Raw genomic sequence first — 24,872 nt, 5'->3', positions numbered from 1 at the left:
TAACAGACGAACACCTTCGGGTGAAAAGGCTGCGCGAACTGAAGAAGATGATTGTAAACCACTAGGTCCTGCATCACAGGCTGTGACATTTGAAAGTGTTTACTAGCATATTGCTACTGGATCAGAATTAGATGTCCTCCCAGCTTCAGATGGGTCACTAGAAATCGCTAATTATTCTGCTAAGAACATAGTTTGCTTTTCATAATTGGAAGCTTGTGCTGGGCGATCAGTGATAGAAGGTGGTGCAAAATCGATTTCACTGAACGCATTCCTGTTAAATGGTACTATGCTGCGCGAACTGAAGAAGATGATTGTAAACCACTAGGTCCTGTATCACAGGCTGTGACATTTGAAAGTGTTTTCTCACATATTGCTACTGGATCAGAATTACATGTCCTCCAAGCTTCAGATGGGTCACTAGAAATCGCTAATTATTCTGCTAAGGACATAGTTTGCTTTTCATAATTGGAAGCTTGTGCTGGGCGATCAGTGATAGAAGGTGGTGCAAAATCGATTTCACTGAATGCATTCCTATTAAATGGTACTATGACTGTGCAGTGAAACCCTGCTGCAATGTTTTTGGGAGTTACAGCAAGTGGAAGTGCGTCCCTTACAACTGAAGGAATGTCATAAATTGATATGGTCTTTCCCGCATGACTCTTGATCCAGTTGTCAGCAAAAGCATTCACCATCTTTTTAAATGGGCCAGTCTAGAGGCTGCATCCTGTGTGTACAGTGCGGTGGGAATGATAGAATAATAAACCCCTTGCTTTTGCAAAAATTCAGGCTTCTGATGGCTATATGAGATTCGTGACTGTCGAGAAGCAGTAAACGTTTGTGCTCAGGAGTTGGTTTAGCAAATTTTACGAAATGGTGCAAGGATAACAAAAATTCTTCCTCTTGCATCCAGCCACTCGCATTTCCTGCTCAAATGCAACCAATAGGACGGTCTCGAATAAAATTGTCATGCTACCTCAAGCGAGGGAATACAAAGAGAGGTGGTGTGCTGTTTCCCTGAGCGTTGATGGCAATAGCAACAGTGACAAGAGTGCCTCTTTCAGCCGACGTAATGGCTCCTATCTACTTTATCCCCTGTTTAGCAACAATTCTGTTTGGTTTCTGGACAGTGGTGACACCTGTCTCGTCCATATTCGAGATGTCCATGGGCTCTAACTTATATCTCACTATAACGCTTGCCAGGTTGTCCATAAAGGCATTCACATTTGTTGGATTAAAGCTCGTTGCTCGAGCAAGACTTATGGGTTGAGGTGACCGAATAGACAATTGGGGATTCCTCTTCATGGATGCTGAATACCAGTCTGGACCAGCAGTTTAATTGGCCACCCAAGTTGATGGAATTAGTATATTGTTTGTCGCTGCCGGTTCGTGAGCTAATTTACGGATATCCTTAGGGCAAAGTCTGTACAATATCTCTGACGCTTTAATCACATATTCAGTTATAATTTTTTCTTGTTCATCTGAGAACTATCGTTTTGCACTTCTATATCCAACACGAGACATGGGTGTGCTGCTATCATTCATATGTTTCTCTTTCTTTTTAGAGTGCCGATGCAATGTCACATGGCATACATTGTGTTTCTTTGTTGCTGCTCTAATACTTATATTATAATTTGCAACATCATCTGTTACAGTTTGATATACAGTAGTAGGAGTTAGTCCTCTTGTAGTCGTCCGAGCCCGTGTTCGTGGCATAATTCCCTGTAACGAAATAACTAAGTTAATAACGAGTCTGTTCAGTAATAACGAGTTTGTTCAGCAAGACACTGCAACTCCTAACAGTATAATACCTAATTTACTGTTCGCTAACGAAAAACAAAAAAAAAAAAAAACAAAAAAAAAAAAAAAAAACAGGGACGTGCAGCTAATAACACTTTTTCAGTAACGGGGACGAAAGAAACACTCTTACTTTCGCCCCAGCAGTAATGTTTCTTTTGTCCCCAACCACGCTTTTGTGTTTAATTGATATTTCAGACTCAATCTATACAAGTAACGAAAAAGTTGATAATGGTGGCATAAAAATGAAAGTTTCACATAGTTAAATTTGTGCCACACTCAACAGAGGCATTCCAATACTGGACAACAATAGGTAGGCAGTTGAGAAACATGAAGGGAATACATTGATTGATTTTCTGAGCTACATGCGATGGTAGGGGAGGGATGTTTCTTTCGTATCATGTTACTTTTGTCCCTGGTCTCCCCTACACTGCGAGTTAAGCACCAGATGCTGTATACAGTAGGTCCATCCCTGACATAGACTGCTCAGTTAAAAAAACGTAGATAGGGATGTTGTTTTGTCAATACGATCCAAAGGAACTGGTATAGGAATGAGTATTCAAGTACAGACATATGTAAACAAGAAGAATATGAAGCTGCGGCCGGCAACGCCTAGATAAAACAACTGTCTGACGTAGTTGTTAGATCGGTTACTGCTGATACAATGGTAGGTATCAAGATTTAAGTGAGTTTGAGTGTTATAGTCGGCGCACGGGCGATGGGACACAGCATCTCCGACGTAGCGCTGAAGTGGGTATTTTCACATACGACCATTTCACGAGTGTTCCGTGAATACCAGGAATCCGGTAAAACGCCAGTCCGACATTGCTGCGGCCGGAAAAAGATCCTGCAAGAACGGGACCAACGACGAGTGAAGAGAATTCTTCAGCATGACAGAAGTGCAACTCTTTCATAAATCGGTGCAAATTTCAATGCTGGGCCATCAACAAGTGTGAGCGAGCGGAACTTCCAACGAAACGTCATCTATATCTGCTTTCGGAGCCGAAGGCCCACTGGTGTACGCTTGATGACTGGACGACCCTGCATATTAGCAGGGGACTGTCCAAGCTGGTGGAGGCTATGTAATGGTGTGGGGCGTGTGCAGTTGGAGTGATATGGGACTACTGAAACGTCTAGATACGACTCTGACGGGTGACACGTATGTAAGCATTCTGTCTGACCATCTGCATCCATTCATGTCCATTATGCATACCGACAGACTTGGGCAATTCCAGCAGGAAAATGCGCCACTCCACACGTCCAGAATTGCTACAGAGTGGCTCCTGAAACATTCTTCTGAGTTTAAACACTTCCGCTGGCCACCAAAGTCCCCAGACATGAACGTAAATGATCACATCTGAGATGCCTTGCAACGTGTTGTTCAGAAGAGATCTCCACCATCTGGTACAACTACTAATTTACGGACAGCCCTGCAGGATTCATGATTCAGTTCCCTCTAGCAATATTTCAGACATTAGTCGAGTCGATGCCACGTGGGACCTACACGATGTCAGACAGCTGTACCAGTGCCTTTGGCTCTTGAGTGTAGATTCCTCCCTTTTATACGAGTTATTTGCGAAGATAGATGGAATCGAACAATACACCCGTTTTCATGTCGCTAGAAATATCGTTAGTTGTTGTGATAATCCTGTACAGCACATTCTCTCGTCAGGTAAAATGATATCTTTGCCGGCCGCGGTGGTCTCGCGGTTCTAGGCGCGCAGTCCGGAACCGTGGGACTGCTACGGTCGCAGGTTCGAATCCTGCCTCGGGCATGGCTGTGTGTGATGTCCTTAGGTTAGTTAGGTTTAAGTAGTTCTAAGTTCTAGGGGACTGATAACCACAGCAGTTGATTCCCATAGTGCTCAGAGCCATTTGAACCATTTTTTGATATCTTTTCTTAACTGTCACGTTCTGCATCACAGGACTGGAATATTAAACTAATTTTTGGCTCATGACGGAGCTCTAAGAGCATGCTCTACCACTGCCACAGGATGCCTCCTCACTTTCGAACTCTCTCTTAAAGTAACCAACTGCTTTGTCGCATACGAAGTCTGTAAATATAACAACACTAACAAGTTGTAAATATCAGGATTATAATATGTATCACTTTATAAATTCGATAATATAATGATGGTCATTTCGCCCCGTGTAGGTTCCATTAAGAGATCTCACCGCAACGAAAAGATGGCTGATTAATGTTTCAACTCTCAAATCATATCCATGGTACTCTCACCCTCGCATCTACCCACCCAGTGGCACATCATTGATATCAAATTGATGGGCTAATTAATCAATTTCATCATAAGAGCCCCTTTGCATTATGTGCAATTTTTTCCTGCAGTCTGATTTCACTCGCCAGGTAACCGTTACAGACGCTTTCGTGACATCTCTTGAGTCTTCCCACAGGCTAGGTAATCACTTCCTCTGATACCAAAATGGGTGGTAACCGTCGTCGAAAGCTGAAGATATCCAACGCTACTTGCGTTCGCTCTCTCCGATGTCTTGTCATGCTGGTGGAAGTTAGTCAGTTACAGTTCTTGTATACTTCTCCCGAACTAATCCTGCCGAGACCTGTCGGTCTATTTGAGCTGCAGGATGTTTCACTCTCTTCTCCACCGATGGACTGCATGTGAACAGCTGTCACCAGGCGTGAACCTACGCCCACGCATTAGGGCTGGACTGCCCCCAGCGGCAACCCAACGCTCTCTGTCCCGGACAGGTGTTACTGATTCCAAACTCGTAAAAGTTGTCCTATGCATCCATGAAGGACTGGGTGCTTAAATGTCGTTGGAGTAAATAACGAGACGTTGAAAAATATGCCTCTCGTCGTCCGTCCTGCAAACTGAAACGTTCTGAGATGTGTTTTTAAAACATCCCATAAAGGGTAACACAGTGAGCAATAACAAGATACGTGTGATTGACAGCCACATCCCAAATGTGTAAGTGTCTGCAGACCTAGGTTACCCTCAGAATACAGCCCTATAGAAGCGTTCCTATTGTCTCCCGCCAAGAGTGGGTGGATCGAGAACTCGAATAGGAACCCCTGGAGGGAAGAAGATGTTCTTTTCGAGGAACACTATTGAGAACTGGCATTTGAAGCTGAACGCACGATTCTACTGCCGCCAACGTACATTTCGCATAAGGACCACGAAGATAAAATATGAGAAATTAGCGCTCATAGGGAGACATATAGGTAGTCTTTTTCCCTAGCTGTATTTGCGAGTGGAATAGAAAATTGAATGCCTAGTGGTGGTACAGGATACCCACCACCACACACCGTATGATGGCTTGCGAAGTAAGCATATAGATATAAATTTAGTCCACCTATTAAGATACCAGTCCATCCATTTATAGGCACGCGAAATTAATGGAAGAGTGTTGTCCGTTATTTATTGAGTAAACAGAAGTCAGAATTTCTGCTGCTGATTGTCTCTCTGTAGAAACCTTCGTATTAGCTCCTAATTTTCTCATTGCAGTCACTTTGCGTGGCACATGTGAGAGGTTGTAATATTTTTGCTCACAATACTTAGAAGAAACCGTGTAGAGCTCACCTCTCAACACCCCTTTCGTCACAGTATCGCTTACGTGCAGTATTCTCACGAATCTTCCAATCTTCGACATATAACATTTGAATGCAGCCAAGTTACAGACCCCTGCTAATTCTCTCGAAATCGCATCACGTTCCGTCAGCACTGTTCCTTTAGTTAGAAGGCTGGCAGGTAGTCAGCTATCACAACGAGAAAAATAGCACACTGACATACAGAAGGAAATTCATAACCATGGAAAGTATACATGGAGCACACAAAGAAATTCAGAAGTGTAACAACTACAGTTCATCGATATCGGAAGATTACCACAAATATCTCTCTTGTACATGACCTAATCTCCTTCATCGTATTCCAATTATTACCACGCTAGAAATACGACAGTTTAATGGTGTCGGAGTCTTCACTGACTGTACAGCGTCTCTCTCTCTCTCTCTTCCCTCGTTTTTTTTTTGTAACACACAAATGAATAAAACTACGAACTATGAAAACTTCGTTAAAGTCGCCTGACAGAGAACTCAATAAGATTTTATCACGTCTCTCCTTTCCGTTATATCGAGTAACAAATAAGGCGACCAGTTGATCGAAGTTGCTTCTACAGATCTGCATAAAGTTTTGTTCCCGCAGTGGAGGAAGACCACATCGACTACCAAATGTACAAAATCCTATGACACTGGCTTTTCAGCTCTATAGTGTTATAGAAATGCTGTCTGTGATTTGGAAGCATGTCTCTCCATTCAACCACATACTTGCGTTGGATCATATGAAGATGTCTTTTAATGATTACAGCCACTGGTGAATCATGTTCGTGGCACTCTCTTATGTCAAAACAAATCGCCTGTTTCGGACTTATCTGCTAAGGACCCCAATACAACAATACTCCAACGTGGTTTTAGACAGTTCCTCTGCATCTTATAACTGTTCCTCAGTCTCTGCCCCGCTCTCTCTGCATCTTTGTCCATGTGAACGTTCCAATTTAAGTCAGATCTGAACGGAAGTCAGAGCAGTATATCTAAGACCTTCTACATCCCATGGAGAAACAGGGTGAGTTGAACTAATTCGACACGATCGTGTTTTGACCACTCGACGGAAATGAGAACATGTTGTCGTAGCTCCACCAACTGTGTACAATGTGTAAGGCTAGCTCCAAACGAAGCTTTCTCCTGCAACATGAGGCAGTAGAAAAGACAGTATGAGCAGTTATGGTGGTGTTTCTTATTGGGAAAATTAGGAAGATTCTACATCATAGGGGAACTGGAAGAAGGATGAGGATTTTGTTACTGCATTGCAATGCATTTCCAAACTACATACAGGCACTACAGTCTGAAAGAGATCTGCGTCCCTCAGGGTGCATTCATGTCCGTCACGTAAACTCACTCTCTGTAGTCATTATTTTGTTCCATACAATGGAAAAAACAATGAACTATAAAAACTCCGCTAATGTCACCCAGTAGAGAACTCGATAGGGTATTAGTGTGTGCCTCTCTTCTGTTATATCGAAAATAAGTGCTGTCTGTGTGCTGACATCGAGCATATGTGACAATTCTATTAAATATACAGGTATTGCTCCATTGGAAGAGCTGGCCAGTGATCGAGTCATTTGCACAGGCCAGTGTAATGTTTCGTCACATATAGTGTAGGAGGACCGCATCCCACAGGCTATCAATCGCAAGAGTAGTCCCTGTGTTGTTCTTTCATAAGCAGTTTGATACAATATTTTTTCTTCAGTAACACATTCAAGCAGTGTATGACTGCAGTCTTGTACACCACCATACATTTTGTTTTTTCACCATGACTTCGAGGTCTGTCTCAGGTGCTAAACCAAATATTAACATGTTTCGATCCATTGGCTCTCACAGAAAGCTGGACATCGCAAGGTGTAAACTGTGCTGCCCCCACAACACACATGATGGTTAAAATAAAAGACAGAGACAGTGTTTCTTATTGACAAAAATGTGGAAGACATCAGAACATGTGGAACCTGGAAAAGTTTGCGGCACTGTGGAGAGTTTCCAAACAACTGCCAGAAAGTGATTACACCAACACTCTCTCCATCTCAAATAAATGGTATCAGTCAAGCATAGTGTGGTAGTCAACAGCACACCAGAAGGTGGATGGGATGGAAAAGACACCGTCGCTATGGAGCGATGGATTGTAATGAGCACCACAGTTGATAGTGCGATCAATTTTAACAATTTTACCAGTTTTTCTGCAATTTCAACTCCAAACAATGACACAATAACATGCTTCCCAATTTCTGTATCATCGCTAAACCATCCTGCAACTACTCTGCATGTACCATATAGTAAATTGCGAATGGAGATAGATGACTGTGCATTACGTCCACTCATGGTTAATTCTCAAACATATATACTACAGTATACCAGACAGTGCTCTATACCGATGCAGTTATGTTGTCTACATATTTCTATCATTTCGATCATATTGCGTAATTTGTGATTACAGTTGGGCATCTTTTCTTATGTGAATGAGAATCACAGAGTATTCTTGTATACTTAGGATAAAGTTGGAGATTGAAAGATCTCTTTGCATTGTCTTTTATCGACCCTCCCTACAACACTGCCCTCGATTTAATTTGCAGCTGACCAGAAGTAGGAGCGTACTATATCCACTACATTCCACGTCTCGTGAAGTAACAGAGCGAGCCAAGTCTGCAACTGCTGTTCAGTGAAGACTGTTCTGCAACAGTCTTAATCACAGCACCGTGAATGGGTGTGTACAAGGTCTCTCAAAATGCACGCATGTCGAGGAGGTCAGCACCCCTTATCGGTGTGTAGTAGATATGGGAGTGTTCTGATGATATAATAGATGATTAAGAAGAAACATGTGGTTTATGCATGATGGAGCTCCAGACAGACAGAGTTTGAAGCAATTTACATAAATCAGACGCACTCTCAATTCTAAAGAACTGTTCTAGTGTCTGAGATCAGAACCGAGATGGTATTGGCAAGAGAGAAATGATTGCATAACATAAACACATGTAGTCCTAACACTACACAGTTCTGCACTTAAACACACTATAATGTTAAATCCATGTGGTTTCCGAAATATTAGTCATGTGGAGTGCAACATTCTTAATACTCTAATGCAGGACACATATACCTGACAGCTGACCTGAAAGTTTTCTATCCCACTCAATATGGTGACAAACTTTAAGATGATAAAACTGCTCCCTTCTACACCAAAGAAAAACATAGAGTCTTTGTGGTACATGCAAAATATAGCTTTCCGGAGATGTATAGCACCCACTTTTCACCTTGGATCATGGTTCAGAAATTATAATGTGCTTGCGTCAGTCCTTAAAATGACTGTCAGCAATGGAGTATGCATCTTAGATGGAAACAGACAAATACATAGCAGTGGTGTTTGGTATGTGAAATTACATTCCACGCTGCTCGCACTCTATAAACAGGACATCTGTCAAACAAATGTATTCATCAGGTTTGCAGTAGCTCACGAACACTTGCCAATAATTTAGAATCACCATAGTTATGAAACTGAAGACTCAATTTATGTCCAAGATGCGGCAGGGTAATGGAGTATGTCACATAAATCTTTATTCGTTTAGAGGAGGGTGCAGTAACAGCTTTTCCATCGATAGACATGTTTCATCACACATGCACTAGAAGTCCTCTGCTGACTGTGGTATGAAGAGGTTCGCTGTTAATAATTGCAGGTAGATAGTGCTCTAAGTCACATACAGAACATGCAGTTGTATACAAGTCGATCACAGGTCATACCATACAACTGATAAACTCAGAGAGAACAACGGAAAAAATGGTTAAATGCATGATAAATGACATGCACCAACATCTCCATCGCTCTAGAATGCATCATCAGTCTACCATTAAATCATACCTCATTACAACTCCATTTCAACCAGTCACTTTTGTCCACTTTCTATCATCCTTTAATGCAGATGCAAGTTAATTTAGAGACAGATGGTTCCCTTTTCCAGGCAAGCATCAAAGGCAACAGTCAACTTGCATGTATCACTGTTACTTCAATAGACATACAGGAGAAGGTTGTTAAAAAAATACAGCAACTGTTCTGTAAGGTATCTGTTAGCTGACACTGTGTGGTTGTGATTGGTGGAGAGTACAGAGAAGCACATTGTAAATACTGTTTGTTAGGGTTTAAAACACCTAAACACTCCTCCACAGGGCCAAACACTCTATCAATACTGTAGTTGCATATTGTAGTCCCCCAGCTGGTACTACAATGCTCTTTAGTTTAGATACAGGCTCCCAGGTAGATGCTATTTTTCTTGACTTCCGGAAGGCGTTCGATACAGTTCCGCACTGTCGCCTGATAAACAAAGTAAGAGCCTACGGAATATCAGACCAGCTGTGTGGCTGGATTGAAGAGTTTTTAGCAAACAGAACACAGCATGTTGTTATCAATGGAGAGACGTCTACAGACGTTAAAGTAACCTCTGGCGTGCCACAGGGGAGTGTTATGGGACCATTGCTTTTCACAATATATATAAATGACCTAGTAGATAGTGTCGGAAGTTCCATGCGGCTTTTCGCGGATGATGCTGTAGTATACAGAGAAGTTGCAGCATTAGAAAATTGTAGCGAAATGCAGGAAGATCTGCAGCGGATAGGCACTTGGTGCAGGGAGTGGCAACTGTCCCTTAACATAGACAAATGTAATGTATTGCGAATACATAGAAAGAAGGTTCCTTTATTCTATGATTATATGATAGCGGAACAAACACTGGTAGCAGTTACTTCTGTAAAATATCTGGGAGTATGCGTGCGGAACGATTTGAAGTGGAATGATCATATAAAATTAATTGTTGGTAAGGCGGGTACCAGGTTGAGATTCATTGGGAGAGTGCTTAGAAAATGTAGTCCATCAACAAAGGAGGTGGCTTACAAAACACTCGTTCGACCTATACTTGAGTATTGCTCATCAGTGTGGGATCCGTACCAGGTCGGATTGACAGAGGAGATAGAGAAGATACAAAGAAGAGCGGCGCGTTTCGTCACAGGGTTATTTGGTAAGCGTTATAGCGTTATGGAGATGTTTAGCAAATTCAAGTGGCAGACTCTGCAAGAGAGGCGCTCTGCATCGCGGTGTAGCTTGCTCGCCAGGTTTCGAGAGGGTGCGTTTCTGGATGAGGTATCGAATATATTGCTTCCCCCTACTTATACCTCCCGAGGAGATCACGAATGTAAAATTAGAGAGATTAGAGCGCGCACGGAGGCTTTCAGACAGTCGTTCTTCCCGCGAACCATACGCGACTGGAACAGGAAAGGGAGGTAATGACAGTGGCACGTAAAGTGCCCTCCGCCACACACCGTTGGGTGGCTTGCGGAGTATAAATGTAGATGTAGATGTAGATGCTTTATAAAAACCTATAACATTGTTGCTGATAACTTTGGGATCAAACCAGGGCTTGTGATCCAACATATGTAAATTTATTACTCTACATTTGGTGGTCATCCACATTAAACATTATATTCCAGCTGTCTTGTTGCCGTCGAAAAAAAATGACCGTTTCCCTGGATCCTGATGCGTCCTTGTCAACTTTTTCTCATGTTCCTCTTGTTGCAACATACTCATCTCCATGTACAAGAATTTTCCTGCACCGAGCAGAAGACATGCAAGTACTCTCTCATTCCTCCTCAGTTTCCCCACATTTTGGCGCATTTTCAGTCAATTTTTGTAATTTTGTGGATTTTATGGCACTTCTGCCCATGCGCTCATGACATCACTTCTCGCCATGTATTCTAAAATTTCTTATAAACATAGTAAAGTTGTCAACAACTAGTGCAAATGCACGATTTTTCAGGTCAGGCAGTATAGTATAGCAATGTACTTGAATGCATACAGTCACTTCCAATCACATATTCTATAGTTTCAGTGCATTTGTTCTGTTTTCTGTATGTCTGTGTCCAGCACTGAGTTGTCAGCTGAGGGCAGTACAGCCCCGATGTGTGGGCGGAGGTTCATGCCCCTGTGACAGCTGTTAACATGCAATCTGGGGGGGGGGGGGGGGGTGGAGAAGAAAGTGAAACATCCTACTGCCCCCATAGACCACAAGTCTCAGTTTGGGAGTAATATATAAGAATTCTAAGTGACTTTTCACCAGCATTACAAGACAAATGAGACACAGAACGCAAATAGTGTTGGATGTCTTCAGCTATTTGACAACAGTTACCACCCATTTTAGTATCAGAGGAAGTGATTACCTGACCAGTGTAATCTGACTGCAGGAAAAAAAAGACCACCATGCAAAGGGGCTCTTATAATCAAATTGATTCATTAGCCCATCAATTTGATATCGATGATGTGCCACTAGGTGCGTAGTTGCGAGGCTGAGAGTACCATGGATATGATTTGAGAGTTGGAACATTAATCAGGCATATTTTCATTGCGATGAGATCTGTTAATGGAACCTACACGGGGCGAGATGATCATTGTAACAAAGTCATCTATATTACGAATTTATAAAGTGATACATATTATAATCCTGATATTTACAACTTGTCTCTATTGTTACATTTACAGACTTCATATGTTGCAAAGCAATTGGTTACTTTAACAGAGAGTTCAAATGTGAGGAGGCATCCTGTGGCAGTGGTAGAGCATGTTCTTAGTGTTCCGTCATGAGCCAAAAATTAGTTTAATATTCCAGTCCTGTGATGCAGGATGTAACAGTAAAGAAAAGATATCTTTCTACCTGATGAAAGAATGCTTATAGGAAATATAGCCTATGCCATTGTGCTGTACAGGATTTTCACAACAACTAACAATACTTCTAGAGACATGAAAACGCATTTGTGGCCTGCTTTGTTCTATCTTCAAAAATAACTCGTACAAACAGGAGGAATCTACATTTCACATGAGAAATTCGAGGTGTATGACAAAACAACATCCCTATCTATGTTTTTTTTTAAACTGAGGAGTCTATGTCTGGGATCGACCTACTATATACATCCCAGCTGCTGGTGCTTAAATCGCAGTGTGCTGCAGCTGGCAGCAGGAGTCTTTGGGGTGGTCGGAACTAGTGGATTAGCTGGGCATCCGGCGACTGGCGGTTTCTCGGTTGTCCAGCTCTTCATGAACACAATACACTTGGTAGATGGCGCTGGAAAAGACTGGAGGTGACTGATCAGTTTTCTTTTTCATCTTGACACATCATGTTCAGGTAAGATAATGAGCCCTACATTCATAAAAAATAATCGTATGATATATTTCCCATGTTTCTGTTGGCTAGGATGCGACTTGTAACTCATAAATAAGTATAAGTGTGTTTTGTTATCAAATGGTGTTGCTACACGAGGGCAGGCTGTTAGTGGTAACTGTTCTAAAATTATTATTCATCCTTATGTTCCTTACAGGAGCAGTTATTCACTTGTAGATAGGCAGGAAGCTACTCCCCTGTACTTCAGTGATAGCTTGCTTCTTTTCCCACCAATTTTCAGATGAGAGAAGGGAGTGGGGAGTGGGGAAGAGCCAAGAGCGCCCTCTTGTAGTTCACCAGAAGGTGAACACACATAAGATTTGATTAAGTGTGTTTTGTTATCAAATGGTGTTGCTACAGGAGGGCAGGCTGTTAGTGGTAACTGTTCTAAAATTATTATTCATCCTTATGTCCCTTACAGGAGCAGTTATTCACGTGTAGATAGGCAGGAAGCTACTCCCCTGTACTTCAGTGATAGATTGCTGTTCTATTATTATTTCCCATAGAGACCTATTGACTAGACTGATAGCGAAAATATCCACACCACACATAGTGATGAAACTGGATGGTGCTGCTGTCTAGTAATGGATCAGTGGCAACTGAGATTGTTTAAGTAAATAATATACTATACTTCATACAAAATAATAAAGACTTACATCCATCATATCTGGCAGCCCAGCACAGATTGAATTCTTTTCCCACCAATTTCCAGATGAGGGAGGGGAATGGGGAGTGGGGAGTGTGGGAGAGCCAACAGCGCCCTCTTGTGGTTCAACTCAAGGTGAACACACACAAAATTTGATGTTTCTGCCATTAAATTTTAATTTTCCACCATTTTCAGATGTGGAGGAGATTAGGGGAGGGGGCTGGGAGTTCCCTGAGGGGGACCCACGTGCCAGCACACTATTGGAGGATAACTCCTGACATTCTCCATAACATATCAAGGAGGACACGGAGACGCATATATTTCTGTATGAGACAAGTTCCTGCACATATATTTCCACTGTATGTGCAGTTTTTATATATGATTACACTTGATGTCTTTAGGGGTGGGGATAAGTAATTTATCAATTAATTAATTTGTGTAATTAATTTGACATCAAAATTGTCCCAGAACCCACTTTGTCCCACTACTGAGTTCATGGGCTGATGTCTCGCCACTGGCACAAGCGTTTCCGCATGGCGACATGCTCTCTGTGTCACTGCTGCTGGCTGCAAGCACCAATTGACTAAAGGGGAGGGCAGCAGGCACTGTTGTTGTTGGTAGGCCCAGTGCAGCAGCGCTGATGTCACAGGGCGATGTATCACCGCTGATAAAGTGTTGCTGTGTGACGAGGCACTCACTGTGTCACAGCTGCTGCCTACAAGCACCTATTGGGTATAGGGTAGGGTAACAGGTACTGTTGTTGTTGGCAGGCCCAGTGCAGCAGAGCTGATGTCTCGAGGTGGTGTCTCGCCGCTGGCGCAAGCGTCACTGCGTGGCGACGCGCTCACTGTGTCACTGCTGCTGGCTGCGGGCGCAGACGCAGACAGGGCAGGAGGCGGTGCCGGCCGCACACCGCTCATGCTGGCTGCTGCGCAGGGGCACCTTGACGTCTGCACCATGCTGCTGGAGCGTGGCGCCAGCTGGGATACCAAGGACTGGTACGTCCTGCCAGCAACTGATGCCGCATCTTGCCTACTGTCAACTTGTGCACCTGGAAAAGCTAATAGTTGTTGTAGTAGTATCTCTGCTTTGAAGCTCAAGAACAGCACTGTTGTCGGTGTTGTACTGTTTTGTTTCGCTAGTGCACTGATTCAGTTGTGAAGCCATGGTTGATGTGAGCGAACACTGGTACATTGTCGAGGTGCCATTATTAGTGTGTTTATTGGTGCACGGGAGTTGTGAGAATGCTCTGGCAAGGCCCCACCACGAGATGTTACCCTGCTTGTTTGGGTGAAATTTGCTTTCGTTACAGGAAGTATCAAACGCAGGCTACGAGTGAACATAAAAAAAAGGCCAGAGGAAACGTGTGCCTTCGTCGCTCAATCAACAGAGCAATCTCCAACGAAACCCATTCGATAAAGAGCAGCTGAACTTCAAGATCCACCCTCAAGAATGTATGACTACATTAATAAAGATCTTAAAATGAAAGGATTTAGAACGATACTTGTGAATGAATTATCTGACATGGAGCAGCAAGGTGCGGTGTCTCATTCCTTTGTTGGCGCAATTTTCAAATGCTGTGTTTTATTCAAGAGTGTTATAAAAATGGTTCAAATGGCTCTGAGCACTATGGGACTCAACTGCTGTGGTCATAAGTCCCCTAGAACTTAGAACTACTTAAACCTAACTAACCTAAGGACAGCACACAACACCCAGCCATCACGAGGCAGAGAAAATCCCTGACCCCGCCGGGAATCGAACCCGGGAACCCGGGCGTGGGAAGCGAGAACGCTACCGCACGACCACGAGATGCGGGCAAGAGTGTTATATTCTGATGGATGTGCATGTCAGTTCATACAGCAGTAATGTGGTTTTGCGATCTTGCGTCATGATATGGACTTGGATGTCATAGAAATACCTGTTCAGACCCTATTTTTGAAGGGTACACGAATGGATATTCTTATCTGGACATGTTACAAACGTCGTCATTACTTGAAGGCAAGTATCGTAGATCCTGAGTGGTTACAGTAGGACAGAGCTCCAACACTTTGCTATTTAGTTGTGTGAGTTCCATAATGAAAAAATCGGTAAACTTGTTCGACAAGATCGCCGTTTAACAATCAGAGCAGTGTCTGAGTTAACAGGAGTTGGCAAGGGAAGTGTTAGGCAGATTCTTCATGAAAGTTTCAACATGAACAAAGTGTGTTCAAAAATGGTTCCAAAGTGTCTCACAATTGAACAGAAGGAACGCCGAAGAATGATTTGTTCTGACATCCTGGAAAACATTGAAAGTGATCCCACCCCGGCGATCTTGTCGAACAAGTTTACCGATTTTTTCAATGTTTGCATCAGTTTTTGCTGACAATGGTCTGCCAGTATGAGTGTCATCACTGGTGTCTTCGCGGCCATCTTTAAATCGTTTAAACCACTCAAACACTTGTGTTCGCGATAAACAATCATCGCCGTACACTTGTTGTAACATTACAAACGTTTCACTTGCAGATTTTCCTAGTTTGAAACAAAATTTGATGTTAACACGGTGTTCTTTCTGTACACTCAACATTTTCCGACGCACAGACAAAACGTCAACTACTTAAAACAGACGCCACGGGCAGACTGAGTGCAGGAGGCAGATGAAACTGGAGCAGTAGGCGGAGCGAGAGTCACGTGACAGGCCACGCGACTTTCAGCCTTACTGCATACGTTTTATTGTTTCACCAGTACTAGTCCGGTTTTTTTCTAGCCACACCTCGTATTTCTGTATGAGACAAGTTCCTGCGCATATATTTCCACTGTATGTGCAGTTTTTATATATGATTACACTAAAGGATTATTTTTACTTAGAGTACGGGGGTGTCCCAGTCACAGTGTATGTACATTGTTGTACCAGATTTATCATAGCTAGTTTAAATTCGTTACTGGCGATCGGAGTCAGCTGTCTGGCACAAAGGTCGAAAGTGGTGTGGACTAGGCCAGCTAAGAATCCAGCGACCGGCAACTTCCCGAGAGTCAAGGGCTGTGACATCATTGTAGGTGACTGGAGTGGTTAAGCGGCGACAAGTAGGTGTCGGTTGGTCGTCATACTCGTCTGGTTACGTCGCGGTGCAGGTACTGTAAGTAGTGACACCTTCGAGCTTCATACTGATGATCAGGAGCCGGATAACTGCCGGCTGGTTATAATTAAAGTACAGTTAGTCACCGAGGTCCTGTGTGGGCTGCAATTATCGTATGGCAGCAAAATTTGGTATCTATATTAATGAGATAATGCGGAACCGATTTACGCTGGAAAGCAAATTAGTTACAATTGTGGCCACCAGATGCGAATCTGGCGCTGTACAGTGTTAGTATGACGGCTTGATATCCACGCTGTCACTTCACAAGCCGTAACGAGCTTGAACAGTGTGGCTCACCAAATGAAAAGCTTGTGTTATTAGTGAAACTGTTATGTGAAAGAACGGCAGCAATTGCAATGCTACAGTGAGAGAGAATCGCCAGGTGACAGGTCTGAGGAGAGGCCCAATGTCATTAAATGGTTTAAAAATAAGATGATAATGAATTTCGTAAACACTGGTGAGTTTGGTGTGGTACCTGAAAGAGGAAGGCATCTTATCCTAGTGGAAGCTACTGACGAGGTCGCTGTTGCTGTAACTGACCATGCTGCACGTGACGCGAGTAGTGCTAGTACTCACGCAGTGTCATGAGAACTGTCCACCCATGGTCAACAGTATGGAAACTTTTGCGGTCTATTTTACACTGGTAGCCGTATAAGACCCAGACGGTGCAGCAACTGAAACCTCATGATCCACAGCAACGTTCTCTTTGGTTTCTGACGTGGATCGAAATTGATGACATATGGCTGGGCAATATTCTGCGGAGTAACAAGGCACATTTTACACTACAGAGCACAGTGAATACACGGTTTTGGGAACTGTTAAATCTCGTGTTGTGCACGAGGAGCCATCGCACTGTGTGGTGGGGGTTCGCAAGCACCTTTATTTTCAGTCCATTGTCCTTTCTAGACAATACACCCAGAGGACCTGTCGGGTTGTGGGGCGGCTGTTGAATTTGTCTGCTGTTAAAATTCTGTAGAATGTGGAAACACTGCATTTCCCGGCCGATTAACCATATGTGCGGCGGCGGGTGGAATTATTGTTGTTAAAAATGTTCCTATTATTTATGCTGTTTTTTGCCGTTCTCAACACTGGCTGTCTAACTACAATATTGGCAACCAGAAAGTGATTAGCAAAACGTGAAGCCTGTAATTAGAATTCCTAGTGCCCACTTCATCTGAGAAACACACTTATAGTTACAGCTTATAGCTCTGAGAAATTAGATTGACTGGGATTCATAATCAAAAAACGATTTTCTAAAAATTCTCTGTATTCTGAAAGTCACATATGAAAACAAAAGAATCCACACAATCCTTGATATGTTATGGAGACTAACAGAGCAGTTCAGAGTCTAATGCGCTGATGCAACTATAACTGTCCAAATTAAATATTTAAATGAATGCTCGCCATTATTTGATGATTAGGTTCATCAAACGCCACGCTAAATAATGGTAGAATGTTTGTCCCGCGGCGGCACGTGAAAATACGACAATACGCAAACTGAAGATCGATAATTAAAGTCATCCCAGAATTAACACTTCACTCGAAAATGATTTCATGGTTACACGTATCTCGAGTAACTTAATACGGCATCCGAGGCTGTTTATAGCAACGATCCCGATGCGACGCGACTCCCGACACAGATGGCGTGCTATTCAGCGTCTGGAGAGATTTGGGGCCTTGCTTCCTCTCGCAGCGTTCTTATATATAAAGTCGCGGTGCGGACGGCTAAGGGTACGCCTGATCAAATCGGCTCTCCCGACTAGCTGCTGGACTAGTAATGCACCACTTTAGTTTACCGAATAAATCATAGCTTCTTTTGCTGATGGCCGATGAAGCTCTTAATTTAAATGTGCATTCAGCACACAGGAAAGTAATCATAATAAAAATTTGACGTGGCTAAGTTAAATCTTTTGGGCTAGAGAATTATTTTAATTACACTGCACGCAGTAGACGAGCTCTGAACTGGCCCTTTGGAGATACGCTATCGCTATAGTTTTATAGTTATCTAAATGAAACTTCTCACATCTTTATGGTTATAGCGGATCTCCATTCTACTTAAATATAAACATCCTAGCCTTATTTATTAGCCTACTTAATCTATCTTGCTTCCTTAATTTTTAAGACAAAACCCAGAAAATCATGAATTTCAACTAAAATCTTAATTTGTGAGATCCAGAAGACTGTTTCTATTAAATATTTATGAAAAAGGATTCTAAATATAAATTTGTAATTCTCTAGCTCTTTTCTGTTGCGCCAATGATTTTTACAGAAAAACGTCAAAATTTCGAAAATGGCTAAGGTTATCGAACTGATATTCAACACACATTAATTTAGTATTACTCCTGACATGCTAGAAACATTTTAGGTTATTCACTTGATTTTTAAAGTATTGCGCAACATTTATGACGTCAGAGCTAGTTACAGCGGACTGGCTGGCACACAATGGAAAGACTGATGTGAATTTACTACGGCGTGAGTAGGCTGCTTCCCTACAGGGTGTATCATGACGCCGACACGTTGTCGAACCTCCTTGTACAGCATATGATTCCTGCTTTGGAAGAGCGCAGCTGTATGGAATCAATGTTTTCATGTAAGATGGGGCAACATAACACGTCGCTCGCTCAGTGAAACGTCTGCTTAAATCAACCTTCTGGGTACTTGTTATCCCCAGAGATATTCCAGGTGCATGGCATGCAAGATCATCTGATCTGAATCCATGTGGCTTTTGGTTCTGGGAATATATAAAAGAACACTTTTACCAGGGACACGTTCGGTCTGTACCCGATCTGAAGTGCAGTATACAGGAACACATTGCTCAGATTCCACTGGAACTGCTCCGAGCAGTTGTTGATCAGGTCGCTTTACGCATGCAGCATCTCATCGACGTCTCCGGCGCTCGTCTGAACAAATTGTGTAAGTGGCGATTTTATCTTTTCTGTATACATCTCGTTCCTAATCCATTACACATGGAAACGTGTCTATACGTCTTACTTGCATTCACAGCGCCAGATCTGCACCTGGTGGCCAAATTAGAACTACGTTCAACGGGGAAAATATTTGCAGCGATAGCTCTAAAACAGTGAACAAGGTTTGCTCAAAGTAATATGAAGACAATGTTGGCTTTTAATGTCGAAGTAGCGTGAATAATCCTCAGATACAGTTTATATCGAAGGACTTATATAGTTCCTCAGAAAGAAACTATTCCAGTTCGGTATGAGATACTGGGCGCTTCATTGCTTCTCCAATACAGACAACTGTAGTTCAATAAAATTCAAATGTACGGTTCACGGAGGCCGGGAAAGACACATTATTTCATCCCCCACGCTCGTCAGACCGATGTTAGACATTTCCAAACATGTGACTGGAGGCACTGTCCTCTTACAAGAGGTATCCCCCGATGAGAAGAATGAACATGATGATCTAAAATGATTTGAAAGATCTTACCTTACGTGCAGTCTGACATTTCCTGAACGTTTAGCCGTGATGACAGCATAAAGCTCGTGACATTATTCTCCTGAAGAATTATCTTGCTTGGTCGACGACAGTTGCAACAGCTCTCTCTCTTCGGTTCTCAAATTTTTCTTTGGCCCTTAAAAAAGGATCGACACTGGGTGAAGCGATTCTCGAAAAATTTCCTCCGTTTGTAAAGACTCTGTTTAACAACTCTGCTTTATCTGATCTGGAGATGGAAACGAAGTCACACCACTCTAATCATTCTCCACTGATCTTTCTCTATGTTTATGCAGCTCACTAACTTTTTCGAGATTTATATATTTTCCTCTCCAAATACTTCTTTACTTCCTTCAGTGTGATCGCGAGAATCGCTGGCCATGTTCATTTAACCAAGCCCATCGCCTAAATCATCTAACTTCCGTCCACCAGTTAATAGTTTGAAAAGGCCAGCACACATCTCATTATCCCTGGCAGCTGGTATATGTTGGTTTCTTCTACCTATCCCTTTACAACGGTACAAAAACAAGCTGTTCTTATCTCTCACAGTACACTAGACACCCACTCACATGCTTGGAAAATGTTGGGCCGCCTTCGTCTGAACAGATAAATGGCCAAGACTACATTCAAGTATTTATCAGGTGAACATATCCGATGCCAGGCGATAGTCTGGTGCCTACGATAGCCGTTAGCGTTCCCGATCAACGCAACATCCAGTAGTTTCAGAGAAGAAGGCTATGAAAAGTTTCAGCTGACGGATCGCTTTACCAATACCCTGCTCGACGAGTAAGTCACCGTCCTAGAGGGAAAAAGATGAATTGGAGTGTACACTTTTACTGCAAACTCTGCTCCTCCCGTATAACTCCTGTGACAATGTGGTGGAGATCAACCATTCATAAGGCAGGAAAACAATGCAAAATGTAGTCGCACTAAAGACGACAAAGAAGATCTAAAACATTCAACAGCACATGTAAACAACTGGAAAGATACGACCGCAAGCACAACACTAAAATCAAATGTATTATTAGAAAAAGATAGAAACGTTAAAGCAAAATACTGTACCAGAGCCTTCAGTTAACATTCATCGCTACAATAATGCGTTTTCCTTTTTTAGAGACCATGTCAATATTTCTTTCATTTTATTTTCCCAAAAGAATTACAGTTTCAGAATATGTGTTGACTAGGCATCCATAGCTTTATCGTCACTTCTCGCCAGTTTCCTTGTGGATTAATTTCCTCTAACATAAAGTGAGTACTTAACTACTGAAACATGATACCTTCAGCACCTTAGCCCTGTGTATGGGTAAAAGCTCTCAAGAATTCTGTAAGTTGTCAAAGACAGACATAGCTGTTGTGGTCGTGACAGCGCCACCCGTTTCATTTGGAGTATTCGCAGTTAACACATTAGATTGAAGGAAGCATTTTTCTATGGGTAGGTCACCAAATAGTGAGAGCAGAAAAGGGTTAGTGTCACATGGTGAGTGATCTCTGCACAGCTGATGAACGCCTGAGCCGTTGGTGGTGCGGCTCCGGTGTTTTCTATCACAGGCCACTGTCCACCAAAGACGCATCTGAGGGACCGCTCACAGTATTGGAGACCGCCAAAAGGCCCATTCCCAGACAGACTAGTCCGAAAGACGGTCACTGCGACTATTCCTTCAGCTTTTCCGACAGAGTGGCCACTTAAGTCCAGTCTGACTGACCTATCCCAGGAATTAACTCGCAGTCCAGCATCAAGCGAGCGTTCTGTGAATCTGTAGGTATCGCGGGAGAACCACAGATGGTACAGTCGACCGTAGACGCATGTTCACACACAGGCAGACGGATGTGGCAGAACCTAACGACTAGAGGCCTGTAAATGGAAACCTTTGGGTGGTCGTGTAATTAGCAGATAAGTGTCCAAAGAGACACTCCAATTGCCAGCAAGTGGAAACATTCGGTGTCCAGTGACGCTTTCAGATTCCCTACAATATGCATTGGCCACAGAAAAGAGTGTCGTCACAGATGTACCAGGCAGGCCGTCTGTATAGTTCGCTTCCTCTTATATTCTCCATTCGCAATGATGTCTACAATAGAAAGCAAGTTAAAAGTAGATCTCTCACATCACGTGTTTCACTGATTGATAGACAAGCTTTGTGCTTCTCTTTTCGTCAAAGTATCTTCCTTCTAGAATGAATTTTTCACTAGCAGCAAAGTGAAAGTTCCTGCAGATTAAAACTGTGTGCCCGACCGAGTCTCGAATGCAGAGCCCTTGCCTTTTGTGGGCAAGTGCTCTACTGACTGAGCTACCAAGCACAGCTCACGGCCCGTCCTCACAGCTTTACTTTCGCCAGTACGTCATCTCCTACCTTCCAGCGTGTGACAATTTGCCTGCTGCCAACATTAGTGAGTGTGCAAAAAGCATCCCGCGGCAAGCACTGAATCACAAGGCACTGCCAGTTTACAAGAGCTTAGTGAAGTGGTCAAACAAAATTCGAGGAGAATGGTTGTTTGTGCGATGCAAAACATTCGGACTGACCGGGTGTGTCACCATAGACAGTGGACCATGTGAGCGAAGTGATATTGCGAAGTCCCACAGTGTCTACCCTATCGAGCTAGTGCAGAATTGAACATTTCTCACCGAATAGGGTGAAAAATCGTTGTTAAGTGTCTAGCAGTGAAGCTGTACAACTTGCAGTTCTTGCAAGCCATAAAACATAACAACAAATGTCCTTGTCTGAAGTTCTGCATTGACATGTAGAACTATCTCGAACCTGACGACTTCACAAGTAAACTGATCTTCCGAGATGAAATCAACTTTCATCTTGTGGAAAAGGTCAAGTGCCTCAAGACATACGTATGGCAGACAGATAATCCACTTGGAACTGTTGAGCACGTCCGGGATTCAGAGAAATTAAGCGTGTTGTGTGCCATGTCCAACATGTTAGACTATGGTCCCTTCTTCACTGAGAGAACTGTCAACAGTCTCACCTGTATCGGTAGGCTCATGCAACAACTTGGAACTGATAGTAGGGATTGTATCTTTGGATATGTCGCCACCCCCCCCCCCCCGCCGCACCATACACACACACACACACACACACACACACACACACACACACACACACACACACACACACACAGAGTGAGATACACAAAAATTTCACAGTATTGTACGAGATCACCTGAATAAGACGCTGCCATGTCATTGGGTGGTCGTATTGTATCTGGTCTCCTCGTAGGACCGCCATAGTCACTGGAAGCCCTGTGGGTTTATTCCTGTGGGGTTACATCACCGATAGCGTTTATATTCCATCTCTACCAGAGAACCTTGAAGACTTGCAACGCTGCATCACAGCAGTTGTCCTTACCATCACTACTGATATGCTGGGTGGGCAGAACGGTCTATTGATTAGATGTGCCATCTGACGAAGGTTGCACACAGAGAACCTTTATAAACGTTGTAAGAAAACTTTAGCAGTCTGTCTTTCACATACTGTACCATTTATTAAGTTCCCAGAACTAAATTTTCGCTCTGCAGCGGAGTGTGCGCTGATGTGAAACTTCCTGGCATATTAAAACTGTGTGCCGGACCAAGACTCGAACTCGGGAACTTCGCCTTTTTGCGGGCAAGTGCTCTACCAACTGAGCTACCCAAACACGGCTCACGACCTGTCCTCACAACTTTACTTCTGCCAGACCTCGTCCCCTACCTTCCACACTTCACAGAATCTCAGTTGATGGAGGACTTGCCCGCAAAGGCAAAGGTCCCAAGTTCGAGTGTCGGTCCGACACACAGTTTTAATCTATCAGGAAGTTTCATTTACTAAGTTGTTTTTAGCCATATATTTGTATCTACTTTTTTAAATGTTTCACGGGCTTTGTAATTATCCTGCATTAAACATACTAAACGTTGCCAGTGCACTGTGTGGACGCAATCGTAACCTAAGGGAGGCTGGTCGTGAGTATCTTTCAGAGAATTATATAAATTATGTGCTATGTGTTTGAGCATTTTCACTGTTTGTGTACCGTATTTTCTGAGGTGAAGATTGGGGACAAGCTCACAATTTGCCGAAAAGGGCGTGGAAAACCACCTAGAAACCACATTCCGGCTAGCCATTGTACCAGCCTTCCGATCCTTGAACCACTGTGTGGATACAATATGTCCCTGTCGCCTCCCCGTTTCGTAAGCTAGTACTGAACTTCAGTCATACCAGAATATAATGATGTTGCTTTCTGAACTTACAACTTAATCAGAAACTGGTTGTTTTAACACAGAGTAGTCACCTTTGGGAATATGACAACCAGTATGGTACTGCTTTAAGGTGCCACCAATAAAATTTGGCCTGAAAGGCTCGTCAAACATCACACCTATATTTCTGCCAGCATTCTCAACGAGAGGAGATTACCATTATGACTTCTTGGGCACAGCACCACATGCTGCACGCAGCAAACTCTTGTTTCAGCACGATTGAGCCTTAACACATTTAAACACTGACTTGCGAACACAGCAGCTTTAGACTTTTCGGAGCTCTGGATGGGTCGCGACCGGATATTATGTGGAAATTAAGCTCGACATTAAGACCATAGCCGAAAACGCATTAGAGAACGAACGCTATGAATTCACATAACGTGAGGCAGAATCAGTACCGCTTAACGAAGATCAGAATCATCTTACACAATACAGACAATCCAACAGATTTCCACAATGTCCAAGCCAGAACACGAGATGACAGCTGCATTCCAGAGTCGGCACGACTGTGTGTTCGTTAATGAGTACGGACTACACGATATGCTCTTTTCTTTTTTACTGACCGTTTGATCCCCCCCGCCCCCCCCCCCCGCCACGCCCCCCCCCCCCCCCACATGGAGCTGAGTTACCATCAATCCCATGTTGCTGCTCATTAATCAATATATATACATGGTGTATCGAAAAGAATCATCCGATTTTTCACGTCTGTATTTCTGAAGCTAATAAACATATACAATGAATTTTGTTTGATGAACGAGAAACTCAAAAAGCTTTTTTATTAGCTTTTCATTGGTGTGCAATGCGCCCGTCTTGAGACGCACGCCATATGTCAATGTGGTATTCAAATTGTTCCAACACTGCAGCGAGCATG

The 24,872-nt window shown here is 43.1% G+C and overlaps 1 protein-coding gene across 2 annotated transcripts in view; it reads left to right on the top strand.

Moving 5' to 3' along the window:
* Nucleotides 1-24,872, top strand: part of LOC126251608 (fibronectin type 3 and ankyrin repeat domains protein 1) — a 189,153-nt gene that overhangs the window by 103,603 nt on the left and 60,678 nt on the right. The window contains exon 6 of one of the 2 annotated variants that reach the window (XM_049952144.1): nucleotides 13,978-14,205. The exons of the other annotated variant lie outside the window; for it this stretch is intronic. Coding sequence (XP_049808101.1) covers nucleotides 13,978-14,205 — 228 coding nt within the window. The remainder of the gene's footprint in view (nucleotides 1-13,977; nucleotides 14,206-24,872) is intronic. 2 annotated transcript variants of the gene reach the window in all.

This window comes from Schistocerca nitens, chromosome 4 (assembly GCF_023898315.1).
Source record: "Schistocerca nitens isolate TAMUIC-IGC-003100 chromosome 4, iqSchNite1.1, whole genome shotgun sequence".
Classification (NCBI taxonomy): domain Eukaryota; kingdom Metazoa; phylum Arthropoda; class Insecta; order Orthoptera; family Acrididae; genus Schistocerca; species Schistocerca nitens.
Note: the sequence above shows the minus strand (reverse complement) of the source record. Positions and strands in the feature narration are given on the sequence as shown.